Below are 18,656 nucleotides of genomic sequence, written 5' to 3'. Positions count from 1 at the left end.
CCCCCTCTGGCCACCGGGGCTCAGCGCAGCCAGGCTGTCTCCCGGGACACCCGCCTGCCCTCCGCCGCCCTCCACCCTGTGTGTCCAGGGCAGCCGTGGGCAAACGACGGCCCGCGGGCCGGATCCGGCTGTTCTATCCGGTTCTCTTGCTCTCCCCTCCGCTCCTTTACTTTGAATTTATATGAGTTCACACAAACACTCCATCCATGCTTTTGTTCCGGCCCTCCGGTCCAGTTTAAGAACCCATGGTGGCCCTCGAGTCAAAAAGTTTGCCCACCCCTGGTCCAGGGGCTGCCCAATCAGAGAGCTGTCCTGGTTTGAAGAAAGAAATCTTTATTAATAATCTTAATAATAATAATAATCCTGTGGGTTTGAATGGTCACACCTGGGAAGCATACGGAATGGTAAGAAAGGAAGCCGGGCCTGGCTGAGGCCTGGGGCGGGGCTGGGGGCGCAGCGGCTGGGAGAAGGGGGCCCGCTGGGGGGGGGGGCGGGGGCTCTGTACACGGAGTACAAAAGGAGGTGCTTCGGGAGCGGATGCAGATACAAAGTGAGGTGTGGTCCTTCCCCTCCTGTCTCGTGAGAGAGTGGAGCCAGTCGGGAGCCTGGGTTTTTTGTTTTTTGCTATTTTTTGCTGCTGCCCCGACTCCAGCTATCTGCCTGGCCTGGGGCTTTATCCGGTGACCTGCCATCTGCGCCACCCCCACCCCCCCACCACCGCATCCCTGCTCTGGCCTGGCCGTCCGGCCCCACAGCACCGTGACTCCCAACCTCGCGGTGCAGCCCGGCCCTCGGCCCCTCGCAGACCTGGCCCTCTGCAGGAACCAGGAGCCCAGCCGGCCCTCCCCCAGACCAGGCTCAGAGCCGCCTCCAGAAAGGAACCCAGAAACAGCCAGTCGGAGCACGTCCTTGGCCTCCAGGCCCCCGCGGTCCCACGTTCTCAGGTGCAGGAGTCAGTCCTGGCTGGCTGGCCCGGGAGCCCGCTCACGAGGAGGGCGGGGTGCCTGGGCGCCCCCCCTCCCAGTTCTGGAAACACGTCAGCCCTTGGTGTGGGGGTCGGACCCCAGGGCTGCTGGTGGGGACAGCTGCAGCGGCCTGTGAGCGCCTCCCCCGGCTTTGGTGGCGTGGCGTGAGGGAGAGCTGGGCCGGAGCCAGAGCCGGGAATGGCAAGCTGCCCGCCCCCTGCGCCTGCGGCCCTCTGTCCCCTCCACTGGCACCGCCGGCAACAGATCACGTCCTGCCGGCTCTTCCCCGGGGGGCCAGGCCCTCTGCGGCCCACGCTACGGGAAAGGAAGACTGGATAGGAAGCCGAGGGCCCTCCCGCCCGCCCGCCCGCTCGCTCGCTCTCTCCTGGGCCCGCCGCCTGCTCCTCGCGGTGGCGCCGGCACGCGGGACCCGGGCGTGGCGGTGTGTCGTTTGGTTGGATTTGTTGTTGCTTGGATCTGAACATCTTTTTTTGTTTTTTTGTTTTGTGATTTTTTTTGTTTGTTTTTGTTTTTGCCCTTCGCGGTCCGAGAAGGAACGGTGCAAGTTTCACTACAACAGAAACAGAAAGGGACTGGCAGTTTCCAGGAAGCCGCTCAGGCGCCCAGACCGGTGGGGGGGCCCCCCAGCCCCCCACCTGTCCTCTCTGGAGCTGGTGTTAGAGGGGACGGCTGTCCCCCAGGGCAGAAGGTGGCGGGAATGGAGGGGCCCCCGGGGACCCGGGGGCAGCGGGGCTCTGCTGAGGTGGGCAGGGGCCTGGCTGGCTCTGGCAGGAGGAAGGGGGTGAGGGGTGTGGCCACGTGGGCGGCGTGGCATGAGGCAGCTGAGAAGATGGTGCTCTGGGCCTGATCTGCCCACACACCCACCCACAGGGAGCCCGGCCCGGCTGGCGGGGACCCTCTCGCGGCCCCCAGGCCCCAGGAGCCAGTCCGGCAGCTCTGGCAGCACACCAGGCCCCCGGCCCACGCCGCCTTCTCCTGGAACGAAGGTGCGTGGCGAGGGCTGGGCCTGGGCGGCGGACGCTCCGGAGGCTCCTGGGCCGCAGCCACAGCTGCAGCCGCAGCCAGCACCTCCTCCCGGGGCCCCGCCCTGGGAACGGTGTGAGCTCACGGGGCAGAGCTAAGCCCGGCGCCCCCCCCAGATGACCGGCCAACACGGAGCGCCGTGCCCAGGTGGGCGTCGCCCGCTCCCACCCGCTCTCCCGACCTGCTCTGACCCAGGCCTCCCCCTCCGAAACAGACCGATACACACGCATTTCTGAGCTGGGGGCAGGGAAGGAGGTGCCGTGGCTCCAGTAAGAAACCAGGGCCCGGAGGACAGCGGGAGGCGGGCGCTGCAGGGGCACACCCGTGGGCCGCCAGGCCTCCTGGTGGGGAATTTCTCCCTTCGCTTTGGTTTCTGACGCCGGAGGCTAAAGCGCCTCCGAGGCTGGTGTGGCCCTGCAGGCAGCTGGCACTGCCCATGAAACAGGATCAGCACTGAGTCTCAGCTGGTGGAGAGGCGGGCGGAGAGGGGGCACTGTCCTGCCCACACCCTGGCAGGAGGGGGACAAGGGCTGTGGCCCCGGCTGGCCTCCTGAGGCTGGCATCTTCTGTGGCTCTGCACACGCCAAGCAGGGGCGTGGCTCGCTCTGGTGGGCGTGGCTTACCCCTGATGGGCGTGGCCCGCCCTGGTGGGCATGGCTTACCCCTGATGGGTGAGGCCCGTCCTGGTGGGCATGGCTTACCCCTGGTGGGCGTGGCTCGCCTCTGATGGGCGTGGCTCTATTGCTAGCTCGGGAGGGTCCTCTGCCAGCTTAGCCCCGCCCCTCTGTAGGTACTGTACCTGAACCGGCTTGGGGGTGGGGAACACAACGTCAACAAAGCCAAAATCGGAACCAAGGGTTCAGACACACAGGGGGGAGGGGGGGGGGACCAAGGTCAGACACACACGCCATCGTGGGGCCAGCCAGCGAGCAGCTGGCGGGAGGGCGCACTGTCCTCCTGTGGCTGGGCCTGGCTCGGGGCTGCTGGGTTTGGTGTGTGCTAGAGTCTGTGACTGCTGCTAGGGGTGGGCCTCTTGCTAGTAGGGGGTGAAGCGGCTGTGCCCTCCTCGGCAGAGGCCTGCCTGCAACATCAAAGATGGAAAACAGCCAATCAGTACCGCCTTTCGGGAGGGGGCGGAAAAGCAAAAAGAAAAAAAAAAAAGAAGGAAGAACAAAAAGAGAAATAGCGAACCCCCGTTTTCTGCCCCCCTCGCCGTCTGCCTGGGGGCGGGTGTGTGTGGGGGGGCTGGGCCTGTTTCTGTGCCGGGTGGTCTCGTCTCCGGCTGGGGCGGGCATCTGTGGCCACGGCTCCTGGGTGAGAAGGTGGGGGTGTCCTGGGGACTGTGGCTCTGGCCTGGCCCCTCATTGCCCCTTCTTCTTCATCCGGGAGGTCTGAGCAGGAGCCCTACTCCTGGCGCCCCAGGACTGCTGTGGGGTCTGAGTCCCTCCAGACATGGGTCGGGGGGCGGGCCCTGTCAGGGTTCCCCGGCCTTGGCTTCCTGGGGTCCCTCGGGCAGGTGGGCCGACAGCTCTCTGACATTCTCGCTGTCCCCGGCTCAGCTCCTGGGCGGGGGGGGGGAGGGGGGGCGGGGGGGAGGCCTCTACAGGAACTTCCCACCCCACCCACCAATTTTGTCAGAAAAGGCAAGAGAACAACAAGGGCCAGGAAAGTTGGGGGGGGGCGGGGAGAGAATAGAAAAACCTTAAAAAGAGAAAAAACCTAAATGGGGACCCTCTGAGAGGTCACGAGGGCCTTTAGCTAGCAGCTGCGTGGAGGGCTGAGCTGATCCCCGAGCCAAGGGGCTGGGAGCCCAGCGCAGGGCTCCGTCCGCTCCATCTGGGAGGGGGTGGCCTCCCAGGGGCCGCACCCCCGGCTGCCAGCACTCACCCACCTGCTGGGGTGTCTGAGGCTTGTTAAAAATCAAAACACACAAAACAAAACCCGGGAGGGCGTCATCAAAGCCAGAGGCCCTGAGCCTCCCCACTCACCCCGAGGCGTTTTCATCTTTGATGCTGGACCCTGAGCTAGCTAACGCCCTGCCTGCCTGGACGGGGACAGCCCGGGGCCCGGGGAGGGGCGGTCAGGGGCAGGTGTCCTCGGGGAGCGGGCTGCGGGGCAGAGTGAGCCGGCCTCTATGTGCTGACAGCAGGCGTACACACAAACACAGACACACACACACAGACACAGACACACACACACAAACACAGACACACACAGACACACACACACACACACACACACACACGGGCTCTCAGGGGTGCGCCATCCCCAGAGCTGGCAGAGGCCGGGAGAGCGCCCTATTCCCAGGGAGGGCCTCCAGGCGGGAGCCGGGGGCGGAGGTGGGGGCGAGAAACAGCGGGCTCCCACCTCCATGCGAGGAGAGGCACAGCAGGGAGGACAGGACGGGATGGGGGGAGGAAGTGGGGTGGGGACGGACACACCCACACGAGGGCCCTCCTGCATCTGGAGCGGCTGCGGGAAGGGCTGCTGGGTTTCCTGGCAGGAGGGGAGGCCCCGCCGGCTTGAGGTCCCCGCCAGGATGCATCAGGGGCCGGACATCGTCCCTGGGCAGCTGGCCGGCAGGGCACACCTGCCTCCTCCCCACTCCACGAGGGCGTGAGGGGCAAGTCCCCGCCCCCAGCTCAGATGCAGGCCTTGGTCCTCCCGCCACCAGGCCCAAGGCGCTGGCCTGGTTCCCGACCCGCCTCGCCACCGTGGCCCGCCAGCCTCCTTACCATGGTCCCGATGCTGTAGGCGGCCGTGGGGCCGATGGGGTGGTGGTAGGGGTCGGCAGCTGTGTAGACTCGGCCGTAACTGGGGAGACAGCACAGGGAGGGGTGGGGGCGAGGAAGGCAGGTGACTGGGGAGCAGACCCCCACCTCCTCCCAGACATGTCCTGAGCACCTGCCGTGGGGCGGGGTCCCTCCCCGGCGCCCCCTCCCCGTTGTCCTCCCTGCCCGTTTGGAAGGAGGGGCGGACACACTGGCCACCCTCTCGGCACCCCCACTGTGCTGACCTGGGGGACCTGCTCTCTAAGGTGCCCAGGACCAGAAAAGGGGCCTCACAGCTCGCGTGGAGGAAAGACCCCCGGAAAGAAGGAGGCCACGTTCGGGACGGGGTTCAGAGATGAGAAGGTCTGGGGTCGCGGGGGGGTGGGGGGCGGGGCGGGCAGGGGCTTGGCCACCAGGAGGCAGGCGGCAGCGTGCCCCTCGATGACCTTCCTCCCACTCAGGACATTTCGTGGGTGAAATGCCAGCTTCTCAGAGGCCGGGGCCGGGCCGGGGACGGCTGTGCACCTGACAGCACACACCTGAGCCCGAGAGGCTGTGAGGAAGGCGTGGCCTGAGGAGGGAGGGCCAGGCGGTCCCCAGGCCAGAGCCGCCCCGTGGACAAGAGCAACGGCTGGCTGCCCGCCTTGGAGTGCGGCCAGGTGCCCTTCCCCCCGGGGCTCTGGGGCTAATGGGCCGAGTGCCCACGGGGAAGGGTGCCGGCTGGGCCGCGGTGGGGGACCCCTGGACCTGACCACAGAACACACAGCGCCTCCCCCCCCCGGGGCGGCGGCCGCTGCTCTCAGGGTCACGCGCCCCTCCCCCGCCCATTCCTGTCACACCCGGAGGCAGCAGCGGGCACAGCCACCTCCACCCGGAAGCACCGAGGATGGCAGGCCAGGGGGCCCCCAGAGCTCGGGGGAGGAGCTGTCTGCTCCCTGAGAACTGGGGCCCCCGCCTCCCCATCGTGAAGCAGGGAGGGATTGCAGGAGCTGTTTTGGGGTCTCCAGGCCCATTCAGACCCGCTCTCCTCTATCCAGACCCTGTGCCCACGTGGGGAGCCATCCCCAGGCCCCTGAGCAGCGGGGTGGGGCGGGGGGCTGCTGGTCTGTGTGGGTACCCTGTCCCCAGGCATACCTGTCGCTGTAGGCTGCTGCCGCGGCCGCGGCCGGCTGGGCGTATCTGTAGGCGGCATAGCCTCCCTGCAGGGCACGGGGAGGGAGAGATCACAGGGCTTAGGCGGGCGGCCACCTTGGCTGGGGAGCAGGTGTGGGCTGGGGGCACCTAGCTGGTGGCCTGAGGGAGGCCCGAGGACCGCACACTGCCCGGGAGCACGGGGAGGGGTGGGGGGGGCAGGCAGCGTGTCCGCCCGCGTCACGCGTTCATTCGCTCATCCCTTCTCGTGTTCCACACACACAGGTGGGCACCCCTGTGTGTCAGGCTGTGTGCGGGGCTGCAGCCCCCCTGCCACCAGGCCAGTGAGCCCGAGGGGCCTGGGGAGCCCACGGCTAACTCTGGGTGCCATCCTGGCCGAGGGGAAGGGTGGAGGGCATTGGCTCCGACCACGCCCTGGCACCAATGGGTGTTGTGCTGGGCCAGGTCTGTGTGTGGGGTGGGGCCCTGAGCCAGAGGAACAGTGAGTGTGGCCCCGTGAAGGGGGAGGAGAAGGATCCCCCAGGGTCTGCCCAGGAGCCCCTGCCTCCTGGTTTCTCTCAGGCCTTGCCCCTGTGGCTCCTTCAGGGACCCCAGTTTAGTTAGGGACACAGTGCCTCGTGAAATGGGGGGGCATGCCGGTGGCTCACTGGGCTGTTGCGTGAGCACGGGTAGCCCCGACGTGGCTGTGTGAGGTCCCAGGGGTGCAGTGCCCCCGCCCTCCTGGATTCTGAGGAGAGAGGGGCAGGGGGAGAGGAGCCGGTTTGGGGGGGAGCCAGGCTGGGCCCTCCCCCGGGGCTGCACTTACATAAATCTCAGCACCGTAAAAGCCATCCTGATAGACGACCCTGGAAGCAAACGGACAAGAGAGTGGTGGGCACGCTGGAGAGGGGTAGGCCGGCTCCGGAGACTGCCGAGGAGGGAGGGGGCAGGGTGCCAGTCCTGCCCATGGGACTGGCATTTTAACAAGCGTTTGCTCCAGTGCCCTGTTTGGTATAACAATAGAGTAACACCCTTGCCGTCAGCTCCTCTCTCCCACAAACCCAGGGGCCCTCGGCCCACCTTGCTCACCCTCTCCCCACCCCCAGGCAGCTGTCCCCCCATGGGGCGGGGGCTGGACCCCGGGAAAAGTGCAGCTGGGCTTAGAGGTCCCCACTGAACTTCAGGGCCAGCCAGCCAGGACCCCATTGAAAACATCCGGCTGGGGCCCCACGTGTCCCCTCCATGCCAGTGACCTTGGTTCCCCGTGGCAGGGTGGGCCCTGGGGGTACTGCCCATCACCACGTGGCTGCAGCACCAAGATCTGGGGGTTCCCAAGGCCCCCCGCATATATGGAGAGGCTCCCTCGCCACACCCCCTGGGTCTTTCTCCAGGCCTCCCTCCCGGGCGCTCCCAGGTACTCACGCTCCATACGTTGGGATGGGGGGCGGGGGCGGCGCAGCCCGGAACGCATTATACACGGCCCGGCCCCGGCCCCGCAGGTGCGCGCCCCTGTAGGCCACGGCCGTGCCCGCGGTGGGGTAGGGGAACCCCGTCACTGCAGGAGAGCGGGCGGGAGAGGGGCAGTGTGAGTGGGAAGGCAGAGAGAGAGTGGGGGCATGCCATGCCCGGCCTGGCCCACAGGCTCCGCCCCGGCCACGCCCCCGCAGCCTGGCCACACCCACAGGCCACGCCCCCCAGCAGCCCCGCTCCGCTGCTTCAGCCTTTTACCTGCATAGAACTCAGGCCCATAGACGGCGCCGACCACCGGGTTGAGCTTCCAGCCTAGATCAGAAGCAAGGAATCCAATCACCATCTCCCCCTCCTCTCCCCACCGCACACTGCACCCCGAGGGTGTGGCCCCTCCCTCTGCAATCTGGGTGGGCACAGGAGGTGGGACCCCCATCCCCACCGCCGCCCCTCTTCCAAAGCTGCAGCCTCGTGCCTGGGCTCTACGGCTCCCCAATCACAGGGCCCAGATCACTCCCCACCCATGCGGCTGCGTCCTCCTGACTTTTTCCAAATGATGGCCCTCCCAGCATGCCCTGGGCCTCTCCTGCCAGGAGAGCCCCACCCGCTCCGGTCTGTGGTCCCTGCAGGAGGATTAGGAAGGGAGGGTGGAGCACGGTGTGTAAGTGCCTGCAGGCCCCTGCGGGGACGAGGGGTTCGGGGGGGCCCGACAGAGCCCATTCCTGGGGGGTGCTGTCTCCTGGGGCACTTGGCAGCCTTGCTGGGGGGTCAGAGGCCGAGAAAGGTGCTTGGCCTCTGCCCAACGCTCCTCCCACCTCCTGCCCCGGCGTCTGGTGTCCCAGGGCGAGCCCCAGGGCCCCTCCTCCTGGGGCTGAGTCCTCCTGTGTGAGTGTCCCCAGAGCAGTCAGTGCAAGATGCTGGGGCAGGAGGGCCTTTGGCTTCAAGTAATGAGGACAGAGGACAGCTGGCCCTTCCCGGACACTTGACAGCGAACCGCCGTTCAGAACCCACCCCCCGAGGCCGGTGGCCACCCTCCCATTTCACAGATGCACAGTGGAGGCTGAGAGGTGCAGCGGCCTTGCGTCACGGAGCTGGCGCGTGGCAGAGCCAGCCCGCGTTCCTGCCAGCCTCTGGCCCCCGGCGGTATCCTCGCCGGCCTCTCCCTCCCTGCAAGCCGGCTGCTCTGGCACCAGGGACCCGGGGCACAACGGAGGCCGCCGGGGTGGAGACCAGCGGGCTCTGAGTGGGCTCTGGCCCCAGGCATTCAGACAGCGCGCCCCACTGCTGGGCGCTGGCCTCACTCCTCCAGGCCATCGTCCACACTGTCCGCGGGCCGCCGCCCCTGGTCCCACCGCACGACGGCAGACTTTGTGTCTGAGCGCCACTGCTGGGTCAGAACCCCATAAACCTCCGGTGAGGAGGGGAGAAAGGTTCTGTCTCCTGGGGCGATCTCCAGGCCCGAGGACTGAGTCTTTCGGGGAAGGATCCAGGACGGAGCAGAGTTCCAGAGGCAAGGACCGGAGCTGCACCCCCAGTTCCACCCGGCGGCTCTTCTCCGCTTGATCTCAGAGGTCGGGCTGCACTTCAGCTGCCGATGCTGGGATCCTGGGAGCCCCCACCTGCCGATGCTGGCCCAGTGCACTGTCGGGGCCCCAGGTCAGAGGCAGCCGGGACCCACCTGGGTGGTCCCTTGTTTAGTGTGAACGGCAGCACCTGCCCAAACTCGGTGAGCTTGTTAGCCACAGCGAAATTCCCTCAGCGTCTCTGGGCAGCCAGCACTCAGCCACTTCGTTTCCAAAGAGGACCGGCCGCGCCTGCTCAGCTCCGGGTCAGGTGCACAGCGGACGATTCGGTGGGGCCAGCAGGACTCGCTCCGGCGGCCCCAAGCTCACAGGATCTCCAAGGCCCCGGGGGCTGCCTGCCTTCCGCACACACGGCACACGGCGCGCCTCCCGCCCAGTCCCGCCCTGAGCGCCTGGAAGTGAAACTCCGGGAAGGGGCCGCGGAGCCAGGGTGCCGAAGCCTGTCCCTGTGGCCGGCCTCTGGCTGCCACGCACGCGTGGGGTGCCGCCCCCCTCTGACAGGGAGAGCTGGAACACGGAGGGCACCTAGCATCCAGGGAGGCCAGCCTCCAGGGCCTGCGTCCCGGCCGGCGGTGGCCCCGCAGCCTCCCGGGGTCCCGGGCGCCTTACCGTTGGTATAGGGGTTCGACGTCTTCTTGTTGGTCATGACTCGGGCCGTGGCGTTATTGACCTGCTCAAGTGGGGGGAGAGGGGAACATGAGCTTCCGTGGGGCCGTGGGCCACCCCAGTCCTGCTCTGCGCTTCCCCCTGCCCCCTGGGAGGGAGCGGCCGGGGGTGGGAAGGAGGTCCTGCCCTAGGGACCAGGCGGAGGCACAGGAGCTGCTGCACCAGCCTGGCCTCCTCTCTGTGGTGGCTCCGCCTGCAGGGAGCCTTGCTCCTCCCCCCCCAGCACTGGCTACTGTCCGGCCCGGCCTGGCCCCAGCCCTGGCTCAGGCACTGTGTCTGGACCTGGCTCTTGACCTCACATGGCTGTTCCACAAGCCAAGCCCCAAGGTCATGGGAGGCGCTGGCTGGTGGCCTCCGGTCAGGGCGCCCTCAGGCCGCTAACACACCTGCCCCCAGGGCAGTCTCCACCCCACGAGGCTGCGGGCACCAAGGCGGCCACCTTCTCCCCATCCCCCCAGGCCAGAGCTTTCTGATGTGCCCACGGGAGACGAGGCTCGGGAGGGAGGGGCAGGCGGGTGCCACGGGGCTGGGTCCTGCTCTCCAGGCCTCTAGGCCCGGTCACTGCCCAGGGGCGGGACCGGGCGGTAGAAGGAGGAGGAAGGCCTCTTCGGAAGGGAGCAGAGAGCAGGCCGGGCGTGGAACCCAGGAAGGGGCGCATGTCATCCCCGGGGGGGGCCTTGGGCCACAGCCTCAGGTGCCACCAAGGGTCCCCCCAGACCTCCCCCGGCCCCTCCTAGGGGCTGCGTGCTGGCCGCCGAGTCCTCCCGCCCCCACCCTGGCTGTCTGTCGGGGGACCCTGCCTCCTCTTCCCGCTGCTCCTCTGGGCTGGGTCCCCATCTAGGCCCTGGCCACTTGCTGCTGACCCCGTGGGGTGAGGGCAGGCAGCGGGGGGGGGGGGGCGGGAGGCAGCTGCTGCTCCCTGTGAGGGGGTCGGGGACCAATGGCCCCTCCCAACTGGAGGGCAGACGGGCCTGACCGTGGTCCTTGGAGCTGCCAAGCCTCCAACACACAGCTTCTGGGGTCCTCCCAGGGTCTGGCTGACCCCCCGAGTTGGGGGTTCTCTTTCAGGAAGGAGAGGAAAGGGAGGGGGGATCTTGGGGGAGCCTGACTTCTAGGCCCACAAGGACAGTGACGGGCTGGGCTCTGGCCTCAGTGTGGCCCTGCCCCCCCCAACTTCCTGTTCCGGCAGAGGTGGTGGGGGGGACCCTGGCCTGGTGCTCCACAGGGTGGCGGAGAACTGGGGGGGCGTCCCCCCACAGCACACTTATCTGAGCACCTCGATTTTCCGTCCCTCTACGATCGTCCCATTCAGCTTCTCCCGGGCTCGGTCAGCGTCTGAGCTGGTTTCAAAAGTGACAAACCCAAAACCCTGGGAACGAGCACAGACACGGGAGGCGCAGGGTGAGAGGAGGAAGAAACGGGGGGGCGGGGCGGGGCGGGGGGGGGGGGAGAGAGGGGGAGAGAGAGGGGAGAGAGGGGGAGAGAGGGGGAGAGAGGGGGAGAGAGGGGGAGAGTCGGCTGAGTTGAAGGAGAGACAGCAGCCCAGAGGTCTTCCTGGCGCCACCAGCCGGGTGCCCAGGGGGTGCCCAGGGGGTGCGGCCCAGGCGGGGCAGCCTTTGGCTCGGCCTGAGCTTACCACCTGGACTCGCCCAGGGGACAGGCTGCAAGGGACACTGTCCAGTCCTGCCAGGGTCCAGGCCCGTCGCCCTAAGCCCACCTGGGGGGCCCGAGGCTGGGTTTCAGGACCTGAGGGGCAGCCCGACCACCCTCACCCTAGAAGCTGGGGGGCGGGGTGGGGGGCAGTGTCTTCTCTTCCCACAGCAGGGAGCAGGGCTCATCTCTGCCAGGCACCCTCCCCCTGCCCCCTGCCGCCCTTCCCCTGCCCCCTGCTGCCCGCCCCCTGCCCCCTGCTGCCCGCCCCCTGCCCCCTGCTGACCGTCCCCTGCCCCCTGCTGACCGCCCCCCCAGCCTCCGGCTGACCCAGGCAGGCCCCGCCCCAGGGCGGCCCAGGGCGGACAGAGAGGTCCCGGCAGCTTAGAGAGAAGGAAGCGGCAGCAGCAGCAGCAACGACAAGACACACACATGGGGCGGGGGTGGAGGAGGGCATACAGGCACCCGTGTCGCTCAGGGGTCCTCGGGCGGGCGCGCAGCTCTCCAGGAAGGGGACGCACATGTCACACGCTAGCCTGGCGGCCCTACAGCCGGCGCTGTAATGGTGGCGGCCTCTGGGCGGCACCCACCTTGGAGCCCCGCTCGTTAAAAATGATCTCCACGTCTAAAATTTTCCCGAATTGCTGCGGAGACAGAGAGGGGGTCGGGGCGGACAGGAGACGGTGGGTTAGGTCTGCTGGCCGGGCGGCCTGCTCCCCGACACCCTCGCCGCTGCCCCCCGCCCTGGGCCTCCCTCCGTGCAGCTGGGGGACAGGGCCCCTCCCTCCGTGCGGCTGGGGGACAGGGCCCCTCCCTCCGTGCGGCTGGGGGACAGGGCCCCTCCCTCCGTGCACCTGGGGGACAGGGCCCCTCCCTCCGTGCAGCTGGGGGACAGGGCCCCTCCCTCCGTGCACCTGGGGGACAGGGCCCCTCCCTCCGTGCAGCTGGGGGACAGGGCCCCTCCCTCCGTGCACCTGGGGGACAGGGCCCCTCCCTCCGTGCACCTGGGGGACAGGGCCCCTCCCTCCGTGCACCTGGGGGACAGGGCCCCTCCCTCCGTGCGGCTGGGGGACAGGGCCCCTCCCTCCGTGCGGCTGGGGGACAGGGCCCCTCCCTCCGTGCGGCTGGGGGACAGGGCCCCTCCCTCCGTGCGGCTGGGGGACAGGGCCCCTCCCTCCGTGCGGCTGGGGGACAGGGCCCCTCCCTCCGTGCGGCTGGGGGACAGGGCCCCTCCCTCCGTGCGGCTGGGGGACAGGGCCCCTCCCTCCGTGCGGCTGGGGGACAGGGCCCCTCCCTCCGTGCGGCTGGGGGACAGGGCCCCTCCCTCCGTGCGGCTGGGGGACAGGGCCCCTCCCTCCGTGCGGCTGGGGGACAGGGACCCCCCCGCCTTCTGGTGGAGGGGTTTTCCCTCCAGAACAAGGCCCCGTCCACAAGCTGGGGCTGTGCCTGGTGACAGGGCAGGGCCGCGCCACCGTCACCCGTGTCCCTCTCTTCTCTGCCACAGCTGCTGGCCGGCCCCCTAACTCACAGGAACGGGTGAAGGGCCATGGGAAGGCCCTCCCCTACAGGAAGGGGCTGGGAGAGGGCATCACGGCAGGGCTCTGTGTGGCTGCCGCCCGTGCTGGCTGGGCCAGGCTGGGGGCGCCGCGGTGACTGGACCCCAGGCTGCTCTGCCGACCAGGACACACTGGCCGGGGCACCAGACTCTCTGCCTGCCCCTTCCTGCCCTCTCGCTGCCTGGAGCTGACGGCAGCCCTGTCTCTCTCGCTGGCACGTGAGACCCTCAAGCTGTGACCAGGTCCCCCCGATGCCAGTGAGGTCCCGAGGCCTCCAAAGTGTAAAACGATGGGGCTCCCCTTCACCCCGAAACATCCCGGAGGTGGTGTCACGGGTCCCTGAGGCGACGTGGAGCCAGCCAGCAAGGCAACCCCAAGGCTGCCACAGAGAGGGAGGCTGCCCGAGTGAGTGACGGTCCTCCAGGGCCGGCGAGCTAAGGGCGGCCCGGGGCCCGGGTCCCCCAGACTCTACACAGCGCTTTCCATAGGCCCAGGCTCAGGGGGTTTGGCAGCTGCTCGGCTCCAGGGGCGGGTGTGTGTGCGCGGGGGAAGGGCAGAATCCTCATCTGAGGACTCCCCGTCCTGCACCCACCGGGGCTCAGGCAAGTGCAAATGAAGGGACCACAGGGACCCGACGGCACGGCCTCCAGGACAGCCCCGGAGAAGCCGGGAAGGACTCGGTCAGGTGCTTGCTTCCCATGAGCTATGTATCATCCTGTAGCCCATCCCCGGGGCCCGGAGGTACAGCGCCGAGAGGCGGGGTGCCCAGCGCCCCCCCCCCCCCCCCCCCCCCGCACACAGCAGAGGGAGCAGGCGCCTGCTGGCGAGGCAGGGGTGCCCTCTGAGGAGACGGGTCCCGGAGCCCGTGCCAGAGACAGCAGCAGCTTCATCACCTGCTGGGCACGGCCTAGGCCTGGAGGGGACCCAGGAAACCCGAGGGCGGGAGGAGGAGGAGGTGGGCCTCCCTCGTCCCTCCCTCTCTCCCACAGGCTCAGGTCGGGACTGGCCGGACCAGGAGGCAGGAGGCGGCGGGGACAGGAATGGGGGGCCCGCCCACACTCACCCCGAACATTTGCCGCAGGTCGGGGTCCCTGAACCGGAAGGGGATGTTGGACACGTGGAGCCGCTTGGGGTGCTGCTTCTCTGTGGGGTCGGAGGGATGGAGCGGCTGGCTGTCCGTCTGTGCCGCCTCGTCTGTCTGCTGTGGGGAGAGACCGGGTGTGAGGGCCTCTCTCAGCTCCCATCCCACGGGGGGCGGGGGAGGGGAGGTCAAAGACCAGGTCCTTCCCAGCCCCTCGGACCCTTCCTCCCGGGCTGGGATCTGCCAGGGAAACGGGGCCGCGACGCTCACAGGACACGGCCCAGCAGCATCTCGGCCGCAGCGCGGCCCCCTCCAGGCCTGTGCCCAGCTGTGCCCGGACGCCAGCGCCAGGTCTCCTTGGCCCTGTGTCCCCTCCTCGCTTGGCCCAGGTCTGACCGTGGTCCCTCAGCTCCAGGGACCACTGGGTCTCAGGGTCCCGCGTTTGCCCTGTGCCCCGACGGGACCATTCAAGGCCTGATGACAAAGCGGGCATTTCCAAACCCGCCGCCGGGCACACACATGCGTAGGAGTGCTGTCCCCCCCACGGTCACCTGGGGGCTGCCTCTCAGCTCTTTGGGGGCCATGCACAGTGGCCAGTTCTGTCCTGGGTAGCTGGCCCTCACTTTGGACTCAAACACTGTTTCCGCAGAGGGGGTCCGGAAGGCCTGGCCTCAGGAAGCAATGCTGCCGCTAAGCCCTCCCCCCGCCCCTGTACCCCCCGCCAGCTCCCCCTGAGGACGGGGCCGGGAGGAGGTCCGAGGCATCACGGTGTCTGGCGGGAGCAGGCGCTAGTCGAGGGGGCGAGGCCCCGCCTGGGGGACTTTTCCAGGGACGGGCGGCCGCCAGGCTGGCCTTTAGCCCGGGTCCCTCCCTGCAGACGCGCCCGTGCCAAAGGCCGCAGTGGGCACTCCACCAACGCTGCTGCGTGATGAGTGGCTGCTGACCGAAGTGGCTGCTGACCGAGGTGCCCGGCCAGCTCACCAGGACCGGGACGCCAGGGCCCGAGGCCCGCTGTGTGCCGCTCACAGGGACGTGCCAGAACCGCCAACGACCGCCGGAGACTCACTCTCCTGGCTCTGCCCAACGGGCAAGGCAAGTGGGGGCGTCACCGTCCAGCAGCCATCCTTAGTGGTGACAGACAGGACGGTGGACAGACGCCATGGGGCTCCTCGGCCCCCACACCCCACCATGGGGGTGAGCTCAGCACCGAGGGGGAGACGAGATGAGAACAACCTCTATTTCCTCCTTCCCTTTCTCGTCTCGATTCATGCCTGTCTGCCCGCCCTCCCCGACCCCCACCCCCCGTATTATTTTGGAATGCATCCTTGTCTCGGGGCCGGCTTCCCGGACCCCTGCCTCCAGCAAAGCCACCCAGGCCTCCCGCCCTGCCTGGAGGGAGCGAACGCGGAGGGTAGGTCCCTGAGCCCACAGGGAATTTGTACAAACGGGTGGCTGTGGTCTCCCTGGTGGCCTGGAGAGGGGATGCAGTGCTGACGTCCGGCCAGCAGAGGGCAGTGGTCCACTCGGCCAGGAGGCCTGGCTGGAGGCGGGAGCCCTGCGTGGGGAGTGCCCCGAGGACCGCAGGAGGCGGAGGCCACTGGTGTCGACAAGATCCAGGTCCCCCCAGAGCCCCGAGGGGAGCGGCAGAGGGCGAGGCGGGAGAAGGGGGGCGTGGGGACAGGCACGGGAAGGGCCAGGACACCGGGAAGGCAGGCGCCTGGCCCCGCGCAGCTGCGCGCAGGCAGATAAATGGGCTCAGCGAGTGTAAAATTGTACGATGTGCTGAGCAGCCCCGGCGTGTCACGGCACACTGGCTGCCCGCGGGGAGACGAGGCCGGCCCACCATTTATCACCGCGGCCCAGGCAGCCTGCGCCACCCGCCCACACGCAGGGGGCACGGAACCACGCCAGCGACACCCCTGCCTCCGCCGCCGCCGGTCTCGGTGGCTTTGCTCCTGCGCCCTCCTCCTCCTGTGTCAGCGTGCCATCACCCCCCACCCCTCCGAGGCCAGGAGCCGGCCCTGGCGGACCTCAGATGCGGCCACCCTCCGAGGAGTCCGCAGCCCCCTCCGCCTGGGCCTCCCCAAGGCCAGGAAGGGGGTGGGCAGGGGCCGTGGGCCCAGGGGCCTCGGGCAGCAGACGCGGACCCGTGCCCGGTGCTGCCACGAGCGAGGCTCGCCGACGTGCGACAAGACGGAGCGGGTCTTGTAAAGCTCTTTCTCTGCAGCCCTGCGCCCTCGCCCCTCCTTCAAAACCTCTGTACTTGTGCGATGACCGTCAGCCGGTTGCCCGATGTGGCTCCCCGCGCTGGGCGGCCAGTCGGCCTCGGAGGAGGCGTGTCCCGAGGGCGGCCTCCAGCCGTCCGTTCCCGGCGTCTTGTTCCACCCCGGGGCACTGGGCAGCCCCTCCTGGGGCAGAGCTGTGTGTCCGCTGTGGGCTTGGCCGCCACACCCCGTGTCCCACGCTGCCTTTGCCAAAAGCACGAAGACGACCAGGGGATCCACACGCAGGGGATTTGGGTCTGGACAAAAGCGGGGCTCCTGGACTCTAGCGCAGGACGGGGCGTGGCCCCCGGCTCCAGCTCCCCGAGGCGGCGGGTGAAGCTCCGGCAGCTCTGGGTCACCAGCCGTCCAGCGACGTGGCCTGTGATGCTCATCCGGCCGGGGACTGGGGAACGGCCTGTCCTCCTGGTCCCCAGGCGGGAGACCTGCAGGGGCCGGCCCCTCGCAGGACCTGGAGCCCCGGCCGGAGGCAGGAGGGTCGCTGCGTCCCTCAGGCTGGGCGTGTCCCCCAGGAGGCACTCAGCTGGCGCACCGAGCCTCTCCCCTCTCTCAGTGGGGACTTCAACCGGGGACTCCGGGGTCCCCTCAGGGCACGGACTCTCACGGCCACCGGGGCCACGGCTGGCCCCTTCGACCTCCCTGTCCGTGGCCGGTGAACCCGATGGCCGTCACGGGCAGGGCCGCTCCCTGCTTCTGCCCCAGCGCTCTTCGGGGCCGCCCACGGCAGGTGCCCACGTACCCGCCGAGTGAAGGCAGACTCGACAGGTCCCGGTCGGGCCGCGTCTGGGCCCGGAGCCGAGGAGGCCGGGCTCTCTGCCTCACAAGCATTGGGCTTCGGGCACCAGCGGCGCTCTGATCCTCTGGTCTCCCCAGTGTCCGCTTTCCGGGCGAATCGGGCTCCCGCCCGTCCGTGAGGAGGTCGTGCGGCCTGACCAGGTGCCCCGTCCACCACGGTCCGTTAGACAGAGGCCGGCGGCCGGCAACACGCTCCCGGCGAGCCCCCTGCTCCGCTCACCTCCTCAGAGCGCGCAGGACGTGGGGCTGCGGCGACAGGAGCGGGAGCGGCGGGAAGCGTGGGTGCCGCCCGGGTCTGCGGCCCACGGGCCTGGCTTCTCCCACCGGCGGGAGCCCTGGCATCTATGGGAGACTCTGCACCAGGGACGCAGGGCGCCGGGTGGATGGCTTCCAGCGGACTCCGCTGGGCAACGCTCCAGGCGGGGAGGACGGGCCCTGGCGGGGACCCACACGAGGGTCCAGTCCAGCCCGGGGGCAGCTGGGTGGACCCTCCCTGTCCCTGTCCCCACAGAGCGAGACGGTGCTGTCCGCGCGAGGAGGACAGGTACTAACTGGATCCACGCAGCACCTTGGGAGCCAGACTGGATCACGGGGAGGGCTGAGGGGCCCTGTGGAGGGGGCGCCCATTGGGAGCCGCAGGGCAGTGCCACTCCTGGGCAGCTCAGAGCTGCTGGCCCCTTGCCCAGCCGGAGCAGCCAGCGCTGGCATGGAGCCAGCAGGGAGGTTGGATGGCCCCATAGCCCCAGCACAGCAGTGGGTGGTGGTGGGGGTTGGCTGGAGACCAGTGGGGGAGTGCAGGATGGGCCAGGCAGGCTGGGGTCCTGGTCTCGGGAGGGGGCCGGGGCGCAGCCACCCCCCCCACACGCTCACATCGGAAGTGCAGGCTCGCCCTCTCCTCCAGCCGCATTACCACCACAGAACCGAAGCTATCTGATTGGGGGGCAGCCAGGCAGGTAGATTACCAGCGATTAGAAACCAGAGGAGTGCCCGCCACCAAGACAGCTCCAGGCCCTGGGCTCCTCGCGCCACCAGCCCCCCCACTCACCCCGCACACCGGGCGAGCCCAGGCCGCCAGCCTCCGCGTGTCTCTAGTTCCCGTTCCGTCACTGGCAGCCGGACACGCTCCCTCTCCCAGGGGAGGCGAGGGCTGGCTGGGCCTGGCTGAGCAGGGGCCACCGAGAGATGCTCCGTGTGAGAACCAAGAGCTGCGAGGCTGGGACCGCCACGAAGTCACCTCCACCCCCGGGCTGGCCTCGCTCCCTGAAGCTTGGTCTCGGGGGGTAGGAGGGGGGGCCCTTACCGGCACCGTCGGGGCCCCCGCCATGGGCTGCGTGCTGGCCTCGGTGCCCGGCTGCTCGGGGTGGGTCTGTGCTGGTGTGTACAGGGTCAGGCCGTGCTCCGGGGGGACCGGGGTCTGGCCCGAGTAGTCCTGCGTGGGGTGCGGCGGGGGCGGGGCGTACTCGGCGGGGATGCCGTTCTGTGGCGGAGGCGGGTACTGGGCGGGGGGGTAGGGCTGGGCCATCGCTTCAGGCGGAGCCGTGGCGTCCTGGCTGCCCTGCGGAGGGAGAGAGAGAAGGCTGGTTAGACTCTGGGGTGGCCCGGACACTGCCCCGGGGAGCTCGTCGGCGTGGACTCTGCCCACCCCTGAAATCGGGGTGCTGTGGG

The 18,656-nt window shown here is 69.0% G+C and overlaps 1 protein-coding gene across 15 annotated transcripts in view; it reads right to left on the bottom strand.

Moving 5' to 3' along the window:
• Positions 1-313: 313 nt before the first annotated feature.
• RBFOX3 (RNA binding fox-1 homolog 3) overlaps positions 314-18,656 on the bottom strand; it is a 175,860-nt gene continuing 157,517 nt past the window's right edge. For 4 of the 15 annotated variants that reach the window (XM_080681394.1, XM_080681389.1, XM_080681392.1 and 1 more), the window contains exons 2-12: positions 18,292-18,546; positions 13,897-14,034; positions 11,868-11,921; positions 10,904-10,996; positions 9,571-9,631; positions 7,640-7,693; positions 7,334-7,466; positions 6,738-6,915; positions 5,915-5,979; positions 4,745-4,823; positions 2,904-3,090 (exon numbers count right to left, since the gene is read on the bottom strand). In XM_080681394.1, coding sequence (XP_080537520.1) covers positions 3,046-3,090; positions 4,745-4,823; positions 5,915-5,979; positions 6,738-6,915; positions 7,334-7,466; positions 7,640-7,693; positions 9,571-9,631; positions 10,904-10,996; positions 11,868-11,921; positions 13,897-14,034; positions 18,292-18,513 — 1,122 coding nt within the window. In that variant the 5' untranslated portion in view covers positions 18,514-18,546 and the 3' untranslated portion in view covers positions 2,904-3,045. Of the gene's footprint in view, positions 1,537-2,903; positions 3,091-4,744; positions 4,824-5,914; positions 5,980-6,737; positions 6,916-7,333; positions 7,467-7,639; positions 7,694-9,570; positions 9,632-10,903; positions 10,997-11,867; positions 11,922-13,896; positions 14,035-18,291; positions 18,547-18,656 lie in introns of those variants that run through there. The other 11 variants (XM_080681383.1, XM_080681384.1, XM_080681382.1 and 8 more) reach the window with 7 other exon arrangements.

The sequence above is a fragment of the Plecotus auritus genome (assembly GCF_963455305.1).
Source record: "Plecotus auritus genome assembly, chromosome: 7".
Lineage (NCBI taxonomy): Eukaryota > Metazoa > Chordata > Mammalia > Chiroptera > Vespertilionidae > Plecotus > Plecotus auritus.
This window is presented reverse-complemented; position numbering and strand designations above follow the sequence as displayed.